This window comes from Necator americanus, chromosome IV (genome assembly GCF_031761385.1).
Source record: "Necator americanus strain Aroian chromosome IV, whole genome shotgun sequence".
Classification (NCBI taxonomy): domain Eukaryota; kingdom Metazoa; phylum Nematoda; class Chromadorea; order Rhabditida; family Ancylostomatidae; genus Necator; species Necator americanus.
The window spans coordinates 37,584,567-37,609,164 of NC_087374.1; the positions used below are offsets into that span (position 1 = coordinate 37,584,567).

At 39.6% G+C, this 24,598-nt stretch overlaps 5 protein-coding genes across 7 annotated transcripts; 3 read left to right on the forward strand and 2 right to left on the reverse strand.

Annotated features, from left to right (window-relative positions):
• Positions 1 to 202: 202 nt before the first annotated feature.
• Positions 203 to 5,176, forward strand: RB195_003916 (uncharacterized protein; the record flags this gene model as incomplete). 2 transcript variants are annotated; one of them, XM_064201793.1, is made up of 5 exons in its annotated part: positions 203 to 393; positions 574 to 776; positions 3,516 to 3,608; positions 4,848 to 4,975; positions 5,039 to 5,176. In XM_064201793.1, the coding sequence occupies 5 exons, from the start codon at positions 203 to 205 to the stop codon at positions 5,174 to 5,176; spliced, it is 753 nt and encodes a 250-aa protein (XP_064057673.1). The 2 variants fall into 2 exon arrangements, with proteins under 2 accessions (XP_064057673.1, XP_064057674.1); XM_064201792.1 differs by lacking the exons at positions 203 to 393; positions 574 to 776 and having other exon boundaries at positions 3,446 to 3,608.
• Positions 5,177 to 6,122: 946 nt separating this feature from the next.
• RB195_003917 (uncharacterized protein) lies at positions 6,123 to 7,262 on the reverse strand (the record flags this gene model as incomplete). Its single annotated transcript, XM_064201794.1, has 1 exon — positions 6,123 to 7,262. The coding sequence occupies one exon, from the start codon at positions 7,260 to 7,262 to the stop codon at positions 6,123 to 6,125; it is 1,140 nt and encodes a 379-aa protein (XP_064057675.1).
• Positions 7,263 to 10,963: 3,701 nt separating this feature from the next.
• RB195_003918 (uncharacterized protein) lies at positions 10,964 to 12,488 on the forward strand (the record flags this gene model as incomplete). The annotated part of the gene is made up of 3 exons (XM_064201795.1): positions 10,964 to 11,126; positions 12,160 to 12,287; positions 12,351 to 12,488. The coding sequence occupies 3 exons, from the start codon at positions 10,964 to 10,966 to the stop codon at positions 12,486 to 12,488; spliced, it is 429 nt and encodes a 142-aa protein (XP_064057676.1).
• Positions 12,489 to 15,275: 2,787 nt separating this feature from the next.
• On the forward strand, positions 15,276 to 16,788 carry RB195_003919 (uncharacterized protein; the record flags this gene model as incomplete). Its single annotated transcript, XM_013442682.2, has 3 exons — positions 15,276 to 15,438; positions 16,459 to 16,586; positions 16,651 to 16,788. The coding sequence occupies 3 exons, from the start codon at positions 15,276 to 15,278 to the stop codon at positions 16,786 to 16,788; spliced, it is 429 nt and encodes a 142-aa protein (XP_013298136.2).
• Positions 16,789 to 19,355: 2,567 nt separating this feature from the next.
• RB195_003920 (uncharacterized protein) lies at positions 19,356 to 21,303 on the reverse strand (the record flags this gene model as incomplete). Of its 2 annotated transcripts, none has more annotated exons than XM_013442684.2 (3): positions 19,356 to 19,504; positions 20,551 to 20,650; positions 20,718 to 20,831. In XM_013442684.2, the coding sequence occupies 3 exons, from the start codon at positions 20,829 to 20,831 to the stop codon at positions 19,356 to 19,358; spliced, it is 363 nt and encodes a 120-aa protein (XP_013298138.2). The 2 variants fall into 2 exon arrangements, with proteins under 2 accessions (XP_013298138.2, XP_064057677.1); XM_064201796.1 differs by lacking the exon at positions 19,356 to 19,504 and adding an exon at positions 21,141 to 21,303 and having other exon boundaries at positions 20,513 to 20,650; positions 20,718 to 20,845.
• Between the last annotated feature and the right edge of the window lie 3,295 nt (positions 21,304 to 24,598).

Sequence of the window (24,598 nt, forward strand, 5' to 3'; positions counted from 1 at the left end):
ATAGATTACAAGAGATAGAATTGAATGGTAAGAGAGTAAACTAGAATACATAGTAATATAGGCTTGTGTTTCGCCTTCGCCTTTAAACGTGATAGAAAGTTGGAATATGGCGAATAAGTAGGAATAAATAATTATTATTATTCACGTAAACGTAAACGTATAAGATAAACGTAGCTACGTTTATCTGGGTCGGGAATTGAACATGATGAACGACCTGACCCTCGAGCTGGGCAGGAGGAGACGAGCGGCTTGGGGAGCGCATGTGAGCATCGAGAATGTAGTGAAGAAGATCAGAAACACCCGGCTTCGTGCTCACTTCTTCAACACCACCGTGCTTCCTGCTTTGACCTATGCTTCGAAACCTGGGCATTTCGCAAGCAGGAAGAAAATGCGGTGAGAGTCATTGAACGCGCAATTGAGAGAGCGATGCTAGGAGTATCCCGTTTCACGCCAGTGAGGAACGAGATTCGAAGTTCTCTTCTACGTCAGCGATCGAAGGTTAGAGACACCGCCTCGCTTGCCAAGAGAAGTTGGACCAGAGCCATGAGCGACTGGCTTCCCCGCGATATTAAGCACACTACAGGAAGATAACCGACGTGATGGTCAGATTTCTTCACGAAGTCCTTCAAAGAAAAATATGATGCTCTTCGGGTCCCACGCGAAAGGAGTAACCACTGGCCTCCCCCGGCACGCCACCGGAACAAATGGAAGAATTACTGGCGCCCGCTCGACCAGTTCGAAGGTCAGTGGAAGTCAAGGTGATCAAGGTGATCAAGGTGAATTATTCACGCCAGGGGCTCTTCAAAAAGGGGGAGTGATTAGAACTAGATATCAACATCAGACATATATCAACATAGCTAGCTATAAATAGCTGGCTCAATGCTAGCTAGGGCGGGTGTGGCGCAGTCGGTTAGAGGTCCGTTGTAGCCACACGGTTGAGGGTTCGAAACCGCCCTAGTGCTAACCAAGCCGTTCATCCCTATAGGGTCGATAAGTTGGTAGCAGACTTGTCTGGGAGGATAAAAACACTGACTTGACCATCGGCCGGCCCCCGCATGTCATTGTATAGCCCAACACGCATTCCAAAACCTCATCGATTACGAATCCCAGTGAAACGCGTTGGCGCACCCCAAGTTGATTGAGACGCCAGCGACTTGGCTTTTTATTTATAGCTATATAGGTCTGACGCCAAAAGGAATCACTACCTGAACGCCTTGTAGAAACAGGTCAAGAAGGTCACAACAACAAATTAATACTAAAATATAAGCGAATTTCTAACTTTGCGTACCTTATGTGGTTCTGGATATTTATACGTGATATTACTATTACCAACTCAGCATTTGAAAACAGCTTGAATAATTATAATTTTGCCGTAGTGTAATGTAGTTAAAAACATGAGAATAATGTGCAAGGTCCCTACAAGGTCAGAATGAGAACTACAGTTCCTGACATTCGAAGAGTTTCAGCATGTATAATAGCGGTTTTAAGTGTACTAGGGATAACTGAATTACCGTGATAAAATCTTAAAACGTAGAAATTGAATAATTCTGTCTCATTGTATTGTTTAGTGTACAAATGGTCGGTATAACAATAAATATGCAATTTTAAAGAATAAAAGGGATAAACGAGAAAGTCACTGGTTTATTAATCCACTTGAGGTGCGTCAACTGTTACTGCAATTCGTCTAATCGTTGGGGTTCTGGAAAGAATGTTGGCCTATACAGTGACTCCCGATCATCAAATCGGAGTTTTTTTTTCCTCACAAGTGTGCTACCAATCTATCGACCCCGAAGGGATGAAAGGGTTGCTTGGCACTAGGATGGTTCTAGACCATCGACCGTGTGGCTACTGCGGACCTCTAACCTCCTGCCCCACCCGTCTAAGGAATAACGTTCGTAGTGCAGTCGGTAAGAGGTTCCGCTGTCTGCACGATCGATCAGTGATTCGAATCCCCTCTAGTGCTCACCAAACTTTTCATCCCCGGGGGTCGAAATTGCTGGCAGACGTGTCACGTGACTTGGAGAATAAAAACACTGGCTTGACACAACGGCTGTATCCCGTCAACCATTGTATAGGCCAGTTAAACCTAAACCTCAAACAATTCCGAATTGAAAGTGCTAGGGCATCCTAAGCGGATTGATTAACGCCGGACACTTGCTCCTTTTTCCTTTGTTTTATCGTCTTATTCTTACTTCCTAATTTATTTTACCCTGTTTCACTTCATTTTATTTAAAAGAACTAAAAATGTTCGTGGACGAACGAAGTTTTTACGACTTTAAAACGAAACTGAGATTGTCACCAAATAGATGAACACGTATTTCTGATCCTGCCTGTTACCACAGCCGACTCTCGCAGAGAGACCTCAAGAACTAATTCGATTCTATTGTGGGACTTCTCCCTTTTTTCTGGCACGCCTCCGACTGAAAAAAAAAACAAAAAACAAACGAAACTAGTTTAGAGACAAAATAATAAAGTTGCAAAAACTTCTTTAAAAATCCTGAAGCATATGAACGTTTCCGCTAGATCGTTTTAAATGACATAGCAGAAACGTTTTTCTGTAGTTTAATTAAATCTACGAAATCAATTTTCATCCGTCGTTTATTTGTTTGATCATGGAATTTTCTACCAAATCCACACAAATTAGTTCCTATTACAGACTCTTCATCGATTTTGGTCTTTTTTCAGAGTTTCCAAATCAGTGCTGGCATGAAAATGAACAATACCACCACCAGTCATTGTTAGTTTGATAAATTCACGTTTCGTACATTCACGTATATAAGTATTTTCTGGCAATTTATCGCTTGAATAATGTTTTGGGGAGTGCAAAATTGCGAAGAGCAAAGGAAGTTTCTTTAAATTAGCGCACAACATGTGAATTATTTGAAAAATATGTGTTGTCGAACTGGTTTTGTGAAAACATTAGTTACGGAATTCACTGAGTTGCTTCTTTATTGAAATGATCATTAGAAGAACTAAGGTCTTTTCACAGTCACCAGTGTTCTAAACTCACCTTTCATTTCTTTTGGTCTCCCTGCATCTCATAACATATGCGAATCACGAGCTCGCGAAGTTTTTTTATGATCTCTGAATTTGAAAAACTTTCTAAAGTGTTAAGTTCTCATCGTCTGATTTACCACGTTTTTCCGGCAAAGGCGAGGATGTAAATTTGGAAGATAAATGGTATGTAGATGATACCAATCTTTATGAATAATCTGTAACCCTCTGATTAAAATGATACTGTGCAAATGAAGTGTGAACGAAGTCTAAACGATGAACGTTTCAGCTCTGTAAATAATTCTCCCATTCTCTGTAAATAATAATTAATAATTCTTTCTTCTTTCAAAATATTCTTTTTTTTTACTTTGAAAGTAGATTATATCTATTAGACACCAAGTTGATGATAGGTTGTCGATAATGTCCATCCTTTTAATTCTACACTTTATAGATGCATTTGCTGTCTGTGATCTTAGTAGGAACAATCCTGCTGCCCAACTCTTTTTGCTTGTTTGGAATAGGCACAAAACAATCCGTAGCCGTAAAAGGTCGTCTTGAATGCAACGGAGTACCAGCATCAAATGTGAAGGTGAAACTCTACGAAAAGGAGCTACGTACGTGCATTTCAAGTTTTATACACGCGATCCACTTAAGCTCATCCTATTCTGATATTATTTATACTTAGACTTTCCGGTTTTTTATTTTTTGAAATTTTCTAGATGTAGCTCTAGTGGAACTTCAATAAGTCCACAAATCAAAGGAAAAAGACGAAATGAAAAGTTTATTTGAGAAAAGAAGACTACAAAAAAGCACTAGCATATTTTCTCACGACAATTTGTTTCTGCTCAACTTAAAGGGACAAACATATATTTACATCTTTTTTATTATGACTAAAGTACCCGAAATTCCTTTTCTTAATCCTTCTTCAACCTGTACCTAGAACATTTTCAAATAAAATTTTATTAGCCTGATGTAAATGAGCATACATTTCTCCAACTAGGAGTTTGATTTGGAGCCCAGCTGATGGATACTAGGGTTACTGCTCCCTGATGTTCGGCATGCCCAATCCAGCCCACGCGTATCCTTTCCTGCCTCAGTAATACATCACTGCATGTTTATTCTCTATTATTACACACTATACATCTTCCGTAGATGAGAATTCATGTCATTGATCATGACCATATCCTCTAGCTCCAACCATGTGTCACCAAAGCTTATGACGACTGAGTGGCTCTTCCTGTTACGTTTAGTTGATCTTTCCCGTATCACTGTATTTCCCCAGCACGTGCCATGCACATGCGCAATATTTCCATCAATCCACAATACCCAACAATGTGCATGCGAAGCGAATACAAAGGCGATGTAATATGTCGAAGTGCCGAAGCAGTCAAGTCAACTGTATCACGAAATCAAGAAAGAAACGAAACAGGCAGAAGCAGGTGACAGCGGCGTCTTTGTATTGCTTAGGCTCGAATGGACGAAGCTTTGCTGCAGAAGTCAATTTACGTGCCGGCTCGCTGGTAAAAGCTCGCGCGTTTGACCACCGAGCGCAGCATAACAATACTCCCGCCCAACTTTGACCGAGGCGAACGGTACGAGTCAAGCACTAGGTATGAATATAATTTCACCAAACTGAAGCATCGCATTGGAGATAATGTGAATTGTTTAAAAGTTATTGTCTACGTCTATATTTTCCTTAATTGAAATGTTGAACTATATAAGAGCTGGACCTGGGTATTAAATAAATCAAATAAATGCTACTTCCTCAGCAAATTTTACTTCCTCAACTTAAACTTCAATATTTCTTCAACTCTTAAACTTATACTTTCAAATGTAATAAATCGATGTTATAGTTTTCGATAAAAAATTGGATCAAGGAAAAACGAATTCATCTGGAGCTTTCTATTTATCTGGAAGCAAAACGGAAATCACTAACATCGACCCTAAAGTAAATATTTACCACAAATGTGGATACAAAGGGGTGAGTCATTCAGTTTCAGATTGGTGCTCTATTTTCTGAAATAATAATTAATCCACATTTTAGCCCTGCTACAAAAAGATTGGAATCACCGTCCCGGATAGTTTCATAACTCGCGGCAGCACACCAAAATCCGCCTTCGATATCGGTACAATCAATCTTGCCGGCAAATTCAAGGGAGAATCAATAGACTGCATAAATTGATATTCTGAACAAATCAAAAACGACGTTTATTTATTTACCAGTCTGAATGCCCGGCTAAAGCCGGACTTCAGACTTTTTGGTATTCCCTTCACAGACTAATGAAAATTAATAGTAGTTTATTCTCTTTCTCTCCGCAATTCTCTGAAATTAGATTTGTGTTGTTCTAACAACGCTTTCTTCCTCTTTTCCTCTTTTTTTATTATAGATAAAGGCGGAAGGCCTCATAGTTTTCTTTCTAAACGCGTCAGTTCTACATTTGGAGAATATTCAAACTTTAGCATCAAACACGCCTTCGTTCCCAACACAGTGTAGACACCATTTGAAAGTACTACTCGAAGTATGGGTTTTCTTCTTCTTTCTCAAAACAGTTATCGCAGAATGATGTTTTAACATGAAATGAAGTGGACGACATCATCGTACTGATAATGATAGCGTTCCACGTCAGATCATATAAACAGCTTGCTACCATTTAAGCAGCCGTTTGTTTTCACGCGTGTTTCTACTTTCTCAGGAACGGAGGAGGCGTACAGGTGGAAAGCAACGCGGAAAGTGGACACAACTATGGAACGTTTACAACGTCCAATTTATGCACCTTCGAGTATTGCCCATGTTCGACTGTCTTTAAATCTCGGCATGTTGAAACGTAGTTTTAACTGATTTCCTTGAGCTGTAGCCAAGATTGGTATCGATCTTTATTAAACAGCGGCTAACGTTTCGGCGATATCGCCTTCGTCAGAGCCTGGGAAACTCAAAGTCATTAGTGACCTATCCCCTCAAGCGCCTCATCACCCTACAGAAAGCACCCAAACGGTAAGCAAACTCAAACAGCAACACATAGGCTAGTACTTACCTCATTAGCTAGACTTGTTAACTCAGCAGACCACCACGTACCACAACTACGAGTCACAAGGGTTTTATATAGGGACCTGACGTCCCGCCCCGTAGATCAAAACCCGCATAGGTCTTGATACGGGGATAACTCGTTTGTGATCGCAATGCACTCATCCTTCTTGTTCATTTTTGGACTTTTGGCGGTTATCCAAAAGGCCTCTAGCGTTCTGCGTGCTGTGATTTCGGACTCGTAGGATAATATACGAACTTCTACCTCTACTTCGGAGTTTGGATGACATATTCTACGGTGTGGGGTGAAGGTTTTTGATTTTGCGAGTCCATCTAGATGCTCCTTGACCCTAATACACAGTGGGCGTCCCGTTTCCCCTATATAATCGTCACCGCACAACCTGCACGTGATACGATACACCACTCCCGATATCATGCAATCACCCTCTCTGCCATACGGGCAAACCACGCAGCTGGGAGTTGTGCAGAGTCGATCATATACACGGTTACGTACCAGCTGACCCTTGAGGTTTGCTGGAGGTATTTCCACAACCCTCACGTCATTCCTTAGACCCGCTTTTCGTAGACAGCCCCGTACTGCTCTGCTCATATCATCAGATATATAAGGTAAACAGAAAGGGATCTTCTCTAGGCTATCCACTACGTTGGGTCTTCGAGAGGGATACCGTGCTTGTCGGGTAGCACCATCTCCAGCTGGGTACCCATTGGACATTGCTACTTTATGGGCCACATTTATAGACCATGCTTTTTCCTGGCTACTCGATGAGACTCTTGCCGCCGTTCTGTACATGTTACCTATAACAGATTTTTTCATTTTGCTGGGATGCGCTGAAAGACAGTGGATTAAGATGTTTTTACTACTGGGTTTCCGGTACCACTTAGTCTTACATATCCCATTCCGCAAGTAAATGTGCACATTCAGGAAAGCCAACCAGTTGTCTATCGGTCTCTTCCTTGTGAACTTAATGTGCGGACACTGCTGATTGAGAAGATTGAAGCACGCGTCTAGTTCTGCTTGGGTTGAGCAGACGACGCAGCAATCATCTATGTAACGATAATACAGCAGTGGTTCGCGGTCTGTTATAGGCTTTTCGATCTTGGCCATGAAAACAATGGCGAGAGTGGGTGCCAGCCTTTGTCCCATAGCTAGGCCTCTAAGTTGTCGGTAGTACTGTCCCGACCATCGGAAAATAGAGCAATTCAGGCATTCGTTTATCAATGTCATGATCTGCCTGATGCTGAATCCATACATGTTCAAAGAAGCCTGGCGCTGCGTGAGCAGTTCGGGACGCCCACTGTGTATTAGGGTCAAGGAGCATCTAGATGGACTCGCAAAATCAAAAACCTTCACCCCACTTGGAGCACACCGTAGAATATGTCATCCAAACTCCGAAGTAGAGGTAGAAGTTCGTATATTATCCTACGAGTCCGAAATCACAGCACGCAGAACGCTAGAGGCCTTTTGGATAACCGCCAAAAGTCCAAAAATGAACAAGAAGGATGAGTGCATTGCGATCACAAACGAGTTATCCCCGTATCAAGACCTATGCGGGTTTTGATCTACGGGGCGGGACGTCAGGTCCCTATATAAAACCCTTGTGACTCGTAGTTGTGGTACGTGGTGGTCTGCTGAGTTAACAAGTCTAGCTAATGAGGTAAGTACTAGCCTATGTGTTGCTGTTTGAGTTTGCTTACCGTTTGGGTGCTTTCTGTAGGGTGATGAGGCGCTTGAGGGGATAGGTCTTGACTAATAAACTAATGACTTTGAGTTTTCCAGGCTCTGACGAAGGCGATATCGCCGAAACGTTAGCCGCTGTTTAATAAAGATCGATACCAATCTTGGCTACAGCTCAAAGAAATCAGTTAAAACTACGTTATGCACCTTCTTCGACATCCACACGAAGTTACTGCGCGATAATTCCACACCATGACACAGGAATTCGAACCCGTGGGACCCGCCTTACCGCATTTCATAGCTTTACGACGCCGGTGGACCCGTTGCACCCACTTCTGTACGTAACTGGTGCCAGCGCACCAACCCGACGAAGTGGGAACCGTCGCACCCTTTTATAGCTTTCTGGCTTCGAAGCAACAATTCTGCGCCCGTGGACCCTTCGCACCCACCTTTTCACACACACACACACACACACACACACACACACACACACACACACACACACACACACACACACACACACACACACACACACACACACACACACACACACACACACACACACACACACACACACACACACACACACACACACACACACACACACACACACACACACACACACACACACACACACACACACACACACACACACACACACACACACACACACACACACACACACACACACACACACACACACACACACACACACACACACACACACACACACACACACACACACACACACACACACACACACACACACACACACACACACACACACACACACACACACACACCCACACACACACACACACACACACACACACACACACACACACACACACACACACACACACACACACACAACACAACACACACACAACACAACACATACACACGTGACAGAATAAGCCCGTTATTCATATCACGATCATGATGTTTCCACGCCTGCGTTATGTTTTGAAAGGCAAGTGAACAGGAGCATGAGCAAATCCTTCTTTCTTCGTTGAAATGCTCATGAATAAGTCTCATAGACAATGATTTTTTTTCGTTTTCCTAATAAGGAAGTAATTCATAATTCGAAAATAACAACAGTTGGTGGCTCCTACAGTATGAGATTTTGCGGCCACATTCGATAAAAAGTCTTAACTATTTCGTAGTCAAGAATGGAAATGGGCATTCAAGCTCTGTAGAAGTCGTTCTATACCAGTCGGATTTTGAAGGAGAATATCATAATATCATATCAAAGAATTACTCTTCCAACTTTGTCAATTAAATTAGTTCGTATTTCAGGCTTTTCATTGATTTTGTTCTTTTTTTTTTCAGAGTTTCCAAATCAGTCCCGGCATGGAAATGAACAGTACCACCACATTCATAGTTAGTCTGATAAGTTCACGTTTCATACATGTATACTACTATTTTTGGCCATTTGTCTCCTGAACAGTGTTTAGAGAAGGAAATGTGACTGAAACGTCGCATACCTAATATACTACTCATGAACATTGAAAAACCGACAGTGAGTGTCGGTGCGGCACCGTTTTCCTTCCATGACAAGATAAGAGCACCCGTTTGCTCTTAACTTGTCATGAAAGGAAAATTTAAGAAAATCTTATTATCATTAGACTCCCCTCTTTGAAATCTAGCCAAAGCCTGACATATCGTTGAAAAAAGAGCAATATGACCACAAATATGCGCCAAAATGTAATGACTGAGACCCTACATAGCTTGAAGTTATGGTTGAAAAAAAAATATCCGGAGACCCAAACTTTCGCTTTTTAGTCAAAACAGCAAGTAATTGTTAAAGGCAAGCCCAGGGAACTATTGATTTGCCATTTTTACCCATTTGTGCCACTTTGATTTTGATCATATTTTAGTTTTTCTGTAAGACTGTGGTTCTTACTTATTTTGAACCTTTGTTGCAGGGAAGAAACTTATCAAAACAGCCAATAAAACCGCTATTAATCACAGCTAGACCTCAGTTTTATGAGATTTTTATCGGATGTGGGCAGACCATCATCGTACACAAGAGCACCGCAAATTTGAAAATCCTACTTTTCGTCCTCTTCCCTTCATTTCGTCTGTACTTTGCAAAATTCGCTAATCTCCATAACAGGGGTCAAATTGAAAGAACCCAAGCAGACCTCCTAAAACACGTAGTGTACTTTAGTTTACAACACAAGTTTTCCACTAAATACATCTTCTCGCTTTCTTATAACACCTTCTCAACGTTGTTGATATGTCAGTTCTTGGATAGATTTCAAAAAGGGGAGTTTGTATTAAACAATATTTACAAAATCGCAAGGGTTGCTCATTGCTACAGAGACCGCCGCAAGAAACAGCGTTCCGGTCGCCCGTTTACATTCATGACAGGAATCACCGTCCTTTCCCACAATCTTCGACCCCGTGCAGGCATTAGCCGCCTGAAACCCGTACGAAATCAGATTCGGGAGCGATGCTTTTAAGTTCCTATTTTTTGACAAGTAAAGAGCGAGAGACTGTGCTTGACGGTGCCGCACCGTCATTTACCGTCAATTTTTTTAATATTCAGGTATAGTATTGTATTTTACAAATCTATTCTCACATGAGTACATATCGTGCAAAGTTGTTTCGTGTAAAAACATCCGTCACATGATTCGCCGAGTTGCTTCTTCATTGAAATGATCACTGAATGGGCTATCTACATGTGCTACAGTCACCTTTAATTTCTCTTGGTCTGCCTGGATCTCATAATATATGCAAAACCAATAAGCTAGCGGATTTTCTTTCCTGTTGCGAGCCTTCAGCCACGGTGAACATTCTAGAACAACAACTTCTAGAACTTCTAGAACGATAATTTAACATCGTATGACTCACATCTGTCCTTTTTTTCTATTACAGGCGATTACAAGTGGATTTGAAAGGAATATGTAAATGATACTTATTTTGACGAATGTTTTGCAACGCTTTTAATAAAAGCACTAAAAGCACTGCAAATAAAAGCATAAAAGCACTGCAAATGAAGTGTGAACGAGGTCTGAACGATCGATATTGAAATGTTCGATCATTCGTCTTCCGTATATATGTGAAAGTAAACGCTCTTCCGTCACAGTTCCGTCGTTTTGAGCCTAATACATCAGGGCTGATACTTCCCTTTCCTTTCCTAATATTATTTTTTTAACTCAGAAAAGTAGATTGTATCTCTTAGATACCAAATTTAAGATTTATTGCCCCTAAACAATCTATCCTTTTTATCCGACACCTTACGGATGCATTTGCTGCCTCTGATCCTAGTAGCAACAATCTTGCTGCCGAACTCTTTCTGCTTGCTTGGATTAGGCAAAAAACAATCGGTGGCCGTAAAAGGTACTCTTCAATGCAACGGACAGCCAGCTTCAAATGTAAGGGTGGAACTACACGATAAGGGGATAAGTAAGTGATTTTCAGATTGTTATGTACGTGACCCACTTAAGCTCATCTTCTTCTAACACGAATTACAATTTTGGACTAAGAATTCTTCTGTCATATTATTTTCTAACTTCTTCGTAAGTGGATTTAGTAGGATCTTAACAAGTCCCAAAATAAAAGGAAAAGTAAGAAGTTGATTTGAGAAAAGAAGACTACAGAAAAAAAAGCACCAACATATTTTTCTACGCCAAATTTGTTTGTGATAGATTTAAAAAAGGAAATCGAACACATAATTACATTTATTCCACTATAATTTGCGCGAAAGTCCTTTTTTGAATACTTCCTCAACCTGTCCTTTAAAAAATTTCATATGAAATGTTATTAATGTGATTAAGAGGTCACACATTGTTCAATGATAGATGTGAATATAACTTGATCAAATTCCAAAATATTGGAAATAATGCTAATTGTTTAAAAGCTATAATCCATATACATATATCTTACTTAATCCGACGGCTATGATATATAAGAGCCCATTTCAGTCCGAGGAATTAAATAAACCAAATCTATCTCATTTCTTTGACTAATTATAACTATACATTTAAAGGCATCACCCTACGAATGTGAGGTGGTGAAGATTTCAGGTGGAGTATTCGTATACGGGAAGAGAGACTACGGAGAGTTTAGTGATTCCGCCCATTTCTTCCTAATTGCCGTAAAAAACGGCCCGAAGGATACGGCTTCACGCGTTTTGGCGCACTATTTTCTACAGAGAGTTCGATTGGAGCGCGCCAGCCTTGTGCGGCGCCGCATCTTCCAGGGCGTTTTTTACGGCAATTAGGAAGAAATAGACGGAATCACCTCCCTCTCCGTAGTCTCCCATCCCGTATACAAATACTCCACCTGAAATCTGCACCACCTCAAATTCGTGGGGTGATGCCTTTAATTACGTCAACTTAAACTTCAGTCATAACTCTTGATATTTCAATAATAATAGTAACAATTTTTCTTTAACTCTTAATCTTGTACTTTCAAATATAATTAATCAATGTTATAGTTATCGATAAGAAACTGGGCGAGGGAAAAACGGATGATTCTGGAGAATTCAATTTATCTGGAAGCAAAGCAGAAATCTCTAAAATCGACCCTAAACTGACTATTTACCATAATTGTGAGCACGAAGGGGTGAGCAGTTCAGTTGCACATTAATTCTCTATTTTCTGAGGTGATAAGTTTTCCACATTTCAGCGTTGCTACAGAAAGTTTTCAATCACAATTCCGGATAGTTTCATATCTCAAGGCACTATACCGAAGCGCACCTTCGATGTTGGTACAATCAATCTTGCCAGTAAATTCAAAGGAGAATCAACATCCTGCATAAAGTGATTTTCTGAATAAATCCTAACCGATGTTCATTTATTTGTGTTTCTGCACTTGCGTCATGTTTCAAAAGGTGGACGAACATAAATGAATCTCCATGAATCTTCCTTCCCTTTTTTACGATCATGGATCCGATATTTATTGATTTTTCTTGCGTCAGCACCGGTCGTCTCCTTCAATGTACTTAATAGGAATGATCAATCAGTAGCTTGAACATCATTTGAAGATTACAACAATTGAATCCGAATGGTGAATCCCACAGTTTGAGGTTTTGCGGCTACATTCGATAAAAAAAGCCTTAGCGATTTCGCACCTAAGATTGAAATTGGGCATCGTAGCCCGGTAGATGTCGTTCTATTCCAGACGTTCTAGATTTGCAACGACAGCCTTACAGTAGTGACCGTACTCCTCTCGCAATAGGAGGATAATTCTACTCCGATATCCTAGAAATGAAGAAGAATATGTCGATATTGCGACAATAATTCTCCTTTTAAATCCGGAATGACTGGTATAGATCCTCGCAAACGTAAATGCATTGGATGGAATCTCAAGTCACACAGATTCTGTTCAATCACTAATAGTAATAACTGAAGATCCCAAATTGTTGGCCCTCAATGCACGAGTCGTTGTCACTCAAAAAATGTTACTAATTTCATCCTTTCCTGAGACTGGGAAAACGCTTATTCGAGAAAGTAGAAAATGTTGGGAATGTAAAAAAGAGTAGAGGAAAGAATTTGAATTTTTTTAAGGGACTAATTGAAAGCTATCAAATGGAAATGTCATGCGTTTTCAAAACCTGATACCTAAGATCTTAACGAATTGCGTAGAATACTTTAGGATAGTAGGAAAAATACTCTAAGACAGCCAAAATCCCTTCTTTAGATCTATATTTGACTTGTGCGATTTGTGCGTCACTGTTAAGAAAACTAGAAAATTTAAGAGCATTCAAATTCATTTAAATTTAAATTCCTGAAGAATTCAGTCTATTCCATCAAGGACAGGGATCGCTGTAACACTCAGTCCTCCTCTGTTAAGTTCCAGTTCATGAAGAACTAATGATGATCACTTTTTTTAGTGTAAATTAGGACCAGTATTTTGTATGGATTTAGAAACAGTTAACAAAAAACACGAATTCATTCTTGAACACTAAGTGATCTTATTTGTGGTATTAGATGAATCACAATGCACTCAAAATTTGGGCTGTTAAATTTATTTTTTTCATCAGCGATTACCTGGACAAAACTTCTTTATGAATAAGAGAGGAATCCTTCTCTCTATTTCCAAGGTACAAAAGAGAAACAAATCGATCACCAAAGTACAGAACAAAAATAAAATTTGAGGCGTGACAAATATAACAAGAATGATAATACGAGAGAAGAATCATAAACTACAGCAATACGAAGCGGTGGAATTGCAAATCATTCCATCGTCGAGCAAAACGTATCCGGCAGATTGATTAAAGGAGATCGCGGTGAACTGGAAAATAGTGGCATTTAAGCAAATTTCGGCTGAACAAAACCTTTAAAACTAAAGCAGAAATTTAAAGAACATTTAGCTGAATGTTTAGTTGAAGTGTCATTCAGTTTTAGACTTGAGAATGCAAATGAGAAAGCTGTGAAAGCAAAAACTGGAAAACGTATGAGATCCTCACGGACATTTTGATCGTCTGATCAGAGGCAACAAGTCGTTGTCTTCGTGCCGTGACATGAGGAAAGGGGGGAATGGCGAGGAGAGGAAGCGAAGCACCTACAAAACTATGCTTTAGAATACGTAGAATTTTTATTTTCTGCCAATTATTCTGATTATAAACCTTGAAAAAAATTATAGATTTAGATGCTTGAATGGAAAAAAAATGATAATGAATAAGTTAGAAATATAAAAGCACAAGAATAGGTACGTTCTGTAAAAGTTCAATTGCCTGACTGCTTTGTCAATCGACTGACTGCTTTGTCATCTGCGCCACTCAATCGGAGATAGACAAATGTGTTGAGGTGTTGAACTGGTTGTCTGTACCCATGAAACTCACTAGAGAGAAGCCAAAGGGCAATTGGCTATCATTTCTAAACATCCAGGTTGGGATTTCGACAGGTAGGTACCAAAGGAAATGCTGTAGCAAGCCTACTAACAGCAATATTTTCGTTCTGTTTCTCTCTTCTCATTCATTTAAAATGAAGAGACAACATGTTCCCCACGACAAAAACAGTTGCAGTGGACCTGAGGAGAGAAGGTTGACTTTGGCTTGTGTGATAGTTGTTTTTGATGATTCTCAAATCCGAAGTCTGGAACAAGGAGATAGCGAGGAGAGCAAACACGACAGTCGAAAACTCCCACCACGTAGAAGATACCTTTCTGCTACCCTTGTGTCTCCGATTAACTGAGCATTGCCATTAGGTGGTATCTATGGAGAACAGATATAGATAGCTTTGTTGCGTTCTCATCACATCTGTCCTTTTTTCTATTACAGGCGATTATAAGTGGATTTGATAGGAATATGTTAACGATATTAGTCTTGACGAATGTATTGCAACGCTTTTAACAAAAGCATTATGCAAATGAAATGTGAACGAGGTCTGAACGATCGATATTGAAATGTTCGATCATTCGTTTCCCGTATATATGTGGAAGTAAGCGTTCTTCCGTCACAGTTCCGTCGTATTCAGCCCACTAGATCAAGGCCGAGAATTCCCCTTCTTTTCCTAATATTATTTTTTTTCAATTCTGAAAAGAAGAGAAGAAGAAATTTAAGATTTATTGTCTCTAAACAATCTATCCTTTTTATCTCACATTTTGCAGATGTATTTGCTGCCTGTGATCTTAGTAGGAACAATCTTGCTGCCGAACTCTTTCTGCTTGTTTGGATTTGGCAGAAAACAATCGGTGGCCGTACGAGGTCGTCTTCAATGCAACGGAGTGCCAGCATCAAATGTGAAGGTGAAACTGTACGATAAGGAGATACGTAAGTGAATTCCAATCTGCTATGTGCGTGATCCACTTGAGCTCATCTTATCCTAACATGGACTAGAATTTTGGATTAAGACTTGTTCTATTGTTTTATTTTCTAACTTCTTCGAAAGTAGATCTAGTAGGATCTTAACAAGTCCTGAAATAGAAGCAGAAGTACGAAACACGGTTGATATGAGAAAAGAAAAAAACAGAAAAAAAGCACTAACGTATTTTCCTACAAATCCTCTTTTGTTTGTGATAGATTTAAAAAGGTTATCAAATATCAAATATAATCAAATATCAATTATAATTACATCTATTCTATTATAGTCTACTCGAAAGTCCTTTTTTTGAATCCCTCCTCAACATGGAGTGGGTGTAGTGTAGCGGTTAGAGGTTCCGCTTCCTGCATGATCTATCGGAGGTTTGAATCAGTCCTTGTGCTCACCAATCCTTTCATCCCTCCGGGGTCGATAAATAGGTGCCAGACTTGTCTGGGAGGATAGAAACACTGACTTAACACATCGGGTAGCCTCCACAAGTCATTGTAAAGGCCGGTTACACGTTCGTTAACCTCGAACGATTCCGAATTGAAGTGAACGTGGGGGCGCATCCCAAGCGGATTGATCAACGCCAGACACTTTATCCTTTATCCTCAACCTGTTCCTTGAAAAATTTTATGCGAAATGTTACTAATGTGCATAAATAATTACATAGGTTCGTAGGTGATAGGTGTGAATATAAGTTCATCAAAGTCCAAACATCATATTGGAAATAATGTAGGTTTATGTCTTACTTAATTCGACTGTTGATATATGTATATAAGAGCACATTTCAGACCTAGTAATTAAAAAAACAAATAAATCTCATTTCTTCGACTAATTAACTATACTATTAACTACTTCAGCTTAAAGTTCAATAATAACTCTTAGTATTTCAATAATAATAGTAATATTTAATAACTCAATAATAATAAGAATTTTTCTATAACTCTTAATCTTGTAGTTTGAAATCTAATTAATCAATGTTATAGTTTTCGATAAAAAGCTGGGCCAGGGAAAAACGGATTCATCTGGATATTTCTATTTATCTGGAAGCAAAACGGAAATCACTAACATCGACCCTAAAGTGAATATTTACCACAAATGTGGATACAAAGGGGTGAGTCATTCAGTTTCAGATTGGTGCTCTATTTTCTGAAAAAAATAATTAATCCACATTTCAGCCCTGCTACAAGAAGTTTTCAATCACAATTCCGAATAGTTACATAACTCGAGGCAGCACACCAAAGTTCACCTTCGATATCGGTAGAATCAATCTTGCCGGAAAATTCAAGGGACAATCAATAGACTGCATAAATTGATCTTCTGAATAAATCGAATACGATATTTGTTCGATATATTGCACGATATATTTCAACGCTTGCGTTATGTTACGAAAGGTTTGTAAACAGGAACGTAGATAAATCTTCCTTTCCTTTTTAACGATCATGGATCTACGAATGGTAGAGATTTTTCTTGCGTCACTCTCAATATACTTAACCAGCCTGAACGTCTGGCTAAAGCCGGACTTCAGGCTTATTTTGGTGTTTGTTCCGCTCGTTTTAACCGACCAATAAGAAATAGCAGTAGCGACATTTTTTGGGAAATTAGAACTGCTTTTCTTATCAAAGCTTTATCCATTTTTTTACCCGAATACTTAAGAATAGATGAGTGACTTTATGGTTTTTCTTTAAACTCTCAGTTCTATATTTGGAGAGCAATCCAGCTTGATTTCGCGTCTATATTTCCCTCAAACCTCCACAATTTGAAACATTATTTGAAGTATGAGTCTGCTCCGTTCTCAGCTATTAGCAAGAATGGTGTGTTATCATGGAATGACGTGAATATCACTATCGTAGTGATAAAAATAACGTTCTACGTCAGACCGCATAAACTGTTATTTACTACTGCATTTAAGCAGTCGTTTGCACGTGTGTTACCTCCTTTTGAAAAAGGATGACAACAGCGTTAGGGAGACATGCTGGGAAATAGATATGCGAAGGAACCATGGAAACCCATTCTACTGCGTTGGGGCTCCCGCGAACTCCGACGCAATGGAACCCGTCTTTCCCCCCTCTAGCTTTCTGGCACCGGCGCACCATTCCAGCATCAAGAGATATGCTGTAAAGTAGATATCCGAAGGAACCGTAGAAACGCATTTTACTGCGTTGGGACTCCCGCGCACCAATCCGATGCAGTGGAACTCATTTCTCTCCCCTCTATAGCTTCCTGGCACCACTCCGACCCCGTGGGACCTGTCGCACCCCATTTTATAGCTATCTGGCTCCGGGACACGAATTCGATGTCGTACTACACGTCTCACTCAATTTTACCGCGTTGAGGTCCCAGCGCACCAAACCGACGCCATAGTATTTGTCTCCCTCTGAGGAATTTCTTGACTGAGACATACGCATATACAGACGCAAACACATGGCAGAATAAGCTCGTTATTGTACAGCATGATAGTTTACAATTTTGGGAGACTCGAGTATGCATTCACCCAAAAGTTTATTTACCCTCACTATGAACATATGAGAGAAACTAACTTGCCTAAACTAACTTATCAAAGACAACAGACATTTTTGTATGGCTTTGGACAATGGAGAAGAGGAAGAGTGCTCACCTATCAGGTGCACGGCAATGGCTCGGCACCCCACCGGTGCATACTTTTGCATCATTATGAAGTATTTTCGTGACACACAGACAAAACACACACACACACACACACACACACACACACACACACACACACACACACACACACACACACACACACACACACACACACACACACACACACACACACACACACACACACACACACACACACACACACACACACACACACACACACACACACACGGACTAAGCGCGCTATTATATAGCATGATAGAAATGACCAATCAATAGCCTAAACATCATCAAGGTTTGTGAACAGGAACGTAGATAAATCTTCCTTTCCTTTTTAACGATCATGGATCTACGAATGGTAGAGATTTTTCTTGCATCTCTCTCAATATACTTAGTAGAAATGACCAATCAATGGCTTAAACGTCCTTCGAAAATTGCAACTATTGAATACCTATGTTGAATCCCACAGTTTGTGGTTATGCGGCCACCTTCGATTAAAAAAAAACCTTAACGATTTCGCACTTAAGAATAAAATTGGGCATTTAGTAAAAGCGCAGTAAAAGTCGTTCTATACCAGTCGTTCTGGATTTGGAACGAGAATCTTACGTTAGTGACAGTACTCCTCTCGCAATAGGAGGATAATTCTACTCCGAAATCCTAGAAATGAAGAAGAATATTGTCGATATTGCGACAGTAATTCTCCTTTCAAATCCAGGATGACTGGTATAGATCCTCGCAAACGTAAATGCATTGGATGGAATCTCAAGTCACACAGATTCTGTTCAATCACTAACAATAATAATTGAAGGTTCCAAACTGTTGGCCCACAATGCACGAGTAGTTGTCACTCAAAAAATGTTTCTAATTTCATCTATTCCAGAGACTGGGAAAACGCTTATTCGAGAAAGTAGAAAATGTTGGGAATGTAAAAAAGAGGGGAGGAGAGAATTTAAAAAGTCTTTTCTTTAATGGGATTAATTGAAAGCTATCGAATGGAGAAGACACCTGCTTTTGAATCTGAGATCTCAATGAATTGCGTAGTATGCTCTAGGATAGGACAAATACTCTAAGACAGCCAAAATCCCTTCTTTAGATCTATATTTAACTTGTGCCACTTACATATACGTCACTGTAAAGGAAACTGTAAAGAAAACTTAGAGCATTTAATTTCATCCCTGGAGAGTTCAATCATTTCTATCAAGGTCAGGGATCACTGTAGCACTAAGTCCTCTTCTGCTAAGTTCCAGTTGATGAAGAACTAATGGTGGTTGCTTAGCAAATCCGCACAATCCGCAATCAGCAAATCAGAACCGCAAATCAATCCATCGTCGAGCAAAACGTATCCGGCAGATTGATTAACGGAGATCGCGGAGAGCTGGAAAATAGTGGCATCTAAGCAAATTTCGGCTGAACATAATCTTTAAACTAAAACAGAAATTTAAATAAAGTTTAGCTGAATGTTTACCTGAACTGTCACACAGTTTTAGTTTTTAGAATGCAAATGAAAAAGTCCTGAAATCAAAAAGTGTAAAATGTACGGGATCCTCAAGTATTTTTTGATCGTCTTATCACAGGCAACAAATCGTTACCTTCGTGCAGTGAAATGAGGAAAAGGAGGAAAGACAAGGAGGGGAAGCGAAGCACCTGGAAAACTACTATACTTCAGAATTTGTGGAATTCTTATCTTCTGCCAATTAGCCTGATCATAGACCTTGAAGAAAATTACAGGCTTAGATGAATGAATGAATAAAACAAAACTGCTAATGGATCGGTTAGAAATATAAAAGCACAAGAATGGGAACGTTCTGCAGCAGTTCAATTTCTTTTCTTTGTTTTCTGGAACAGTTTTTTTTTTTGAGGTAGTACTCTAATCATCCAATTAAACTCTCCACGATATGAATTTTGCGTAATCGAATAAAACTCACAATAATATGTGCGTCACCTGCATCCGTCACTGCTTATGTTAATAGGTACGACCGCAACGCGCGCACTGCACTCCGGCTCTCTCTGGCTGACACCAGCTCTCTTTTTCCTTCGTCTTACCCTTATGAACTGACTTTTCGGATCACATAGTGTCTGTATCTACACGTTGATGTCTCATATTGCGATGCTTCTATGATTCGGCTGCGGTCCTTTATTGACAAGGTGGTTGATATAAGCCATACCATCTTCATCTTCACCCATCCTTTTTTCAAGAAAAAAACCGTTGGCGGAAATTTACGTTGTTTCAACGCATACTATTTACGTTTTGCAACTCCTGCCTAAAAAAATCGCTCTGCAATTTGGACTTAGTTACTTTTTAGGATTTTTCCTAAGAGGAAAAACACTATCAAATAACGCATATACTCTCAACAAGGAAACAAATGTTTATTATGTTTGAAAAAAAAACGCCCGCGTTAGAATCCCAGCAATGAGTCAATTCAAACAATCTATTTTTTCTCCTGAGAACCGACCGGCCAGATTTATTGTTCCTATGTTAAACGTGTGCTTCGGATAGCTGCCTTCTGTAATGTACTCGTCCGGAATCGTTATTCCAAATTTCTTATAACATGGCTGAAAAAAGAAAATCTTTAGAGTTAAATTTAGACGGTTGAAGACACAGTCACTATCACATACTTACCCCCCAATAGTTACATTTATGGTAGATATTAACTTTCGGATCAATATTCGTTATTTCTCTTTCTGTTCCATATAAGGTGAAGCAACCCGTTAGATCCGTCCTACCTTCGTCCATTTTAGAATCAAGAACTGAAAAAAACCAGTAGCAGAAGATTTTCTTTTAGCATAAATTGTTCTTTTCTACTATTTTGCAATTACATTCGAAGGTAAGCTGCCTTGCACTTGAATTTTTAAAATGTATGATAATATTCTTGCATTTCCGAACAATCTAGATCTTTTCCAAAACTTTTTTTTGTGCTGCTCTAAAGAGAAAAAAAACCAACAGATCATGAGAAATAAAAATATTCTTAATCATTCAAATTTTTTATTTGGAATTTTTAGGAAACTTTCTGAATTTACTGCAAAGAAACTAATTTCTACACACGTATATCTTTTTCGTAAAGTTTCACTTTAACGCCTGCAGCTGGTTGGTCGTTACATAAAAGCCGCCCAGTGACAGCAACTGACTGCTGTCTTCCAATTCCGAAAATACTGTAGCACTGAGGTAGTAAAATAGCAGTCAGAATGGCTACGTTGAATAAAATCATCTAAAACATACACAAATAATTTAAGAAGGGAAATGTCAAAAGAGAAAAATTTGCAACCATAGCGGTTTATTTCAGGAAAACAGTAAGGAACATAAGGAACATGACTAACACTGTTTAAATGTGCATCGTATAAGTGGAACTGAAGTGATCGAACTGCTCATCGTATATGAGGACCGGTTTCGGCTCGTTTCCAAGATGTTTTGAGAAAGACTCATCATTTGCAATTGTGCTCTTCTTTATACAAGCACTTAAATAGTGCCAACGAAAAAAAAAGAAAAGAAAAAGTAGAATTTTTTGTTTTCTGGCTTGAAAGAACGATTGATTCTGTTCAACAAGAATTTCACTTCAGAACTCAACAAAAGGACACAGACTCGTTTCCTGTTCAATGATTAGGTAATTCATGTAAGAGGTTGGCGAAAAACCTTTCTCAATAGTTATTCGCCAGAAAGTTTAGTATCAAAACAAAAGAAAAACAAATAAACAAAGAAGGAAGGAGTTTCGCTCTCACGACACACAGCTAAAATTATTTATTATTATTGGTTCACAGTCGCAATATATACACGTGTTAAACGTTACTGTAAACTTGTGCTCTCTGTAGTTGTAGTATTCGTAAGTTGTAATGACTCACCTCTTTCAACTATTTTCCATATTACATCCATAAATTCTCCTTTCCTGTTCATGTAGGATGAGAAAGAAAAGGTCATGGTAAAGAAGGAATGGAAGAATGATGTTCCTGGATAGCCTGTGCACTGCTCATCCTTACAAGAGATTGTGGATATGGAAACTGAATCGTCACACATTCTCAGTATCTCAAGTGATTATTCTTCTCAAGGCGAGCGTAGACTGCATTATCTTCAAGGGCCGAAAATTATTTTGCACAACACAGAGTTTTAGTTATGGGGCAGAAGTTGGTTTCCACTTTTGCTTTTTTCCTTTATGACCAGAGCTGAATCACCTGTTTTTGAATTCCGTCTTTGCTCTACCCTCGATGCATCGACTGACTGCTTTGTCATCTGTGCCACTCAATCGGTGATAGACAAATGTGTTGACGTGTTGAACTGGCAGTTTGAACCCATGAAATTCACTAGAGAGAAGCCAAAGGGCAACTGGCTTTCATTTTTAAACATCCAGGTTGGGATTTCGACAGGTAGGTACCAAAGGAAATGCTATATCAAGCCTACTAACAGGAATATCCTGGTTCAGTGTCTCTCTTCTCATCCATTTAAAATGAAGAAACAACATGCTCCCCACGGCAAAAACAGTTGCAGTGGACCTGAGAGACCTGGAGAGAAGGTTAGCTTTGGCTTGTATTATAGTTGTTTTTGATAATTTCCAAATCCAAAGCCTGAAGCAAGGGGATAGCGAGGACGCAAACACGACAGTCGAAAACTCCCACCACGTAAGAGATACCTTTTTGCTACCCTTGTGTCTCCGATTAACTGAGCATTCTCATTAGGCAGTGTCTGAGGAGAACAGATATAGATAGTCTTGTTGCGGTTGTTGAAATACCGGCAAACAGTTTTAAGCGTAAGCTAGTTCGAAATCGCTTGTACAAAACCATCCAGCACATCACCATACTCGTCATACCATTACTCGTCAGTCGGCTAGACCAGGAGATCGCTTGAGATCCGGTGTACCTAGATAAATTCTTACACAAGATGTGGCAACGAATGTATCTGTGTACCGTTCTATGTTCGCATCAAAGAGAATGTGAACTGAAGAAGTATCACAAAGAATCACGGGAATCGATACGTTTACACATAGAGCAGAGAACAGAAAAACAAAAACGACGGAACCAGTTTTAAGTGGTGAGAGATTAATTAAAGTAATAGAATAAAATAGATTACAAGAGATAGAATTGAATGGTAAGAGTAGACCAGAATACATAGTAATATAGGATTCCGTTTCGCCTCTGCCCTAAAACGTGATAGATAGAAGGAATATGGCGAATAAATAGGAATGAATAATAATAATAGTTTACGCCAGAGACTCTTCAGTAAGGCGGAGTGAGTAGAATAAGATAGCAATTTTGAGCCAGCAATTCATAGCTACATGGGTGTGACGCCAAAAGGAATCACCACCTGAACGCCTGGTAGAATCAGGTCAGGAAGGTCGCAACAACACATTAACACTAAATAAAATATGAACGAATTTCTAACTTTACGCACTTTATGTAGTTCTGGATATTTATATGTGATATTACTATTACCATCTCAGCATTTGAAAACAGCTTGAATAATTATTATTTTGCCGTAGTGTAATGTAGTTAAAAACATGAGAATAATGTGCAAGGTCCCTACAAGGTCAGAATAAGAACTACAGTTCCTGACATTCGAAGAGTTTCAGCATGTATAATAGCGGTTTTAAGTGTACTAGGGATAACTGAATTACCGTGATAAAATCATAAAACGTAGAAATTGAATAATTCTGTCTCATTGTATTGTTTAGTGTACAAATGGTCGGTATAACAATAAATATGCAATTTTAAAGAATAAAAGGGATAAACGAGAAAGTCACTGGTTTATTAATCCACTTGAGGTGCGTCAACTGTTACTGCAATTCGTCTAATCGTTGGGGTTCTGGAAAGAATGTTGGCCTATACAGTGACTCCCGATCATCAAATCGGAGTTTTTTTTTCCTCACAAGCTACCAATTTATCGACCCCGAAGGGATGAAAGGGTTGCTTGGCACTAGGATGGTTCTAGACCATCGACCGTGTGGCTACTGCGGACCTCTAACCTCCTGCCCCACCCGTCTAAGGAATAACGTTCGTAGTGCAGTCGGTAACAGGTTCCGCTGTCTGCACGATCGATCGGAGGTTCGAATCCCTCTAGTGCTCACCAAACCTTTCATTCCCCGGGGTCGATAAGTTGCTGTCAGACGTGTTACGTGACTTGGAGGATAAAAACACTGGCTCGACACCACGGCTAGCTCCCTTCAGCCATTGTATAGGCCAGTTAAACGTAAAACTCGAAATCCGAATTAAAGGTGGCGGGGCATCCTATACGGATTGAGCAACTCCGAACACTTTATTCTTTTTCATTTGTTTTATTGTCTTATTCTTACTTCTTAATTCATTTTACCCTGTTTCCCTTCCATTTTATTTTAGAGAACAAAAAAATGTTTTTGGATGATGCTTCACGAAGATGAGATTGTGACCAAATAGATGAACACCTATTTCTGACCCTGCCTGTTACCACAGCTTACTCTCGTAGAAGCACCTCAAAAAGTATTTCGATCCAGTTCTGGAATATTCCCCTTTTTTTCTGGCACACCCTCGACTGAAAAAAAAACA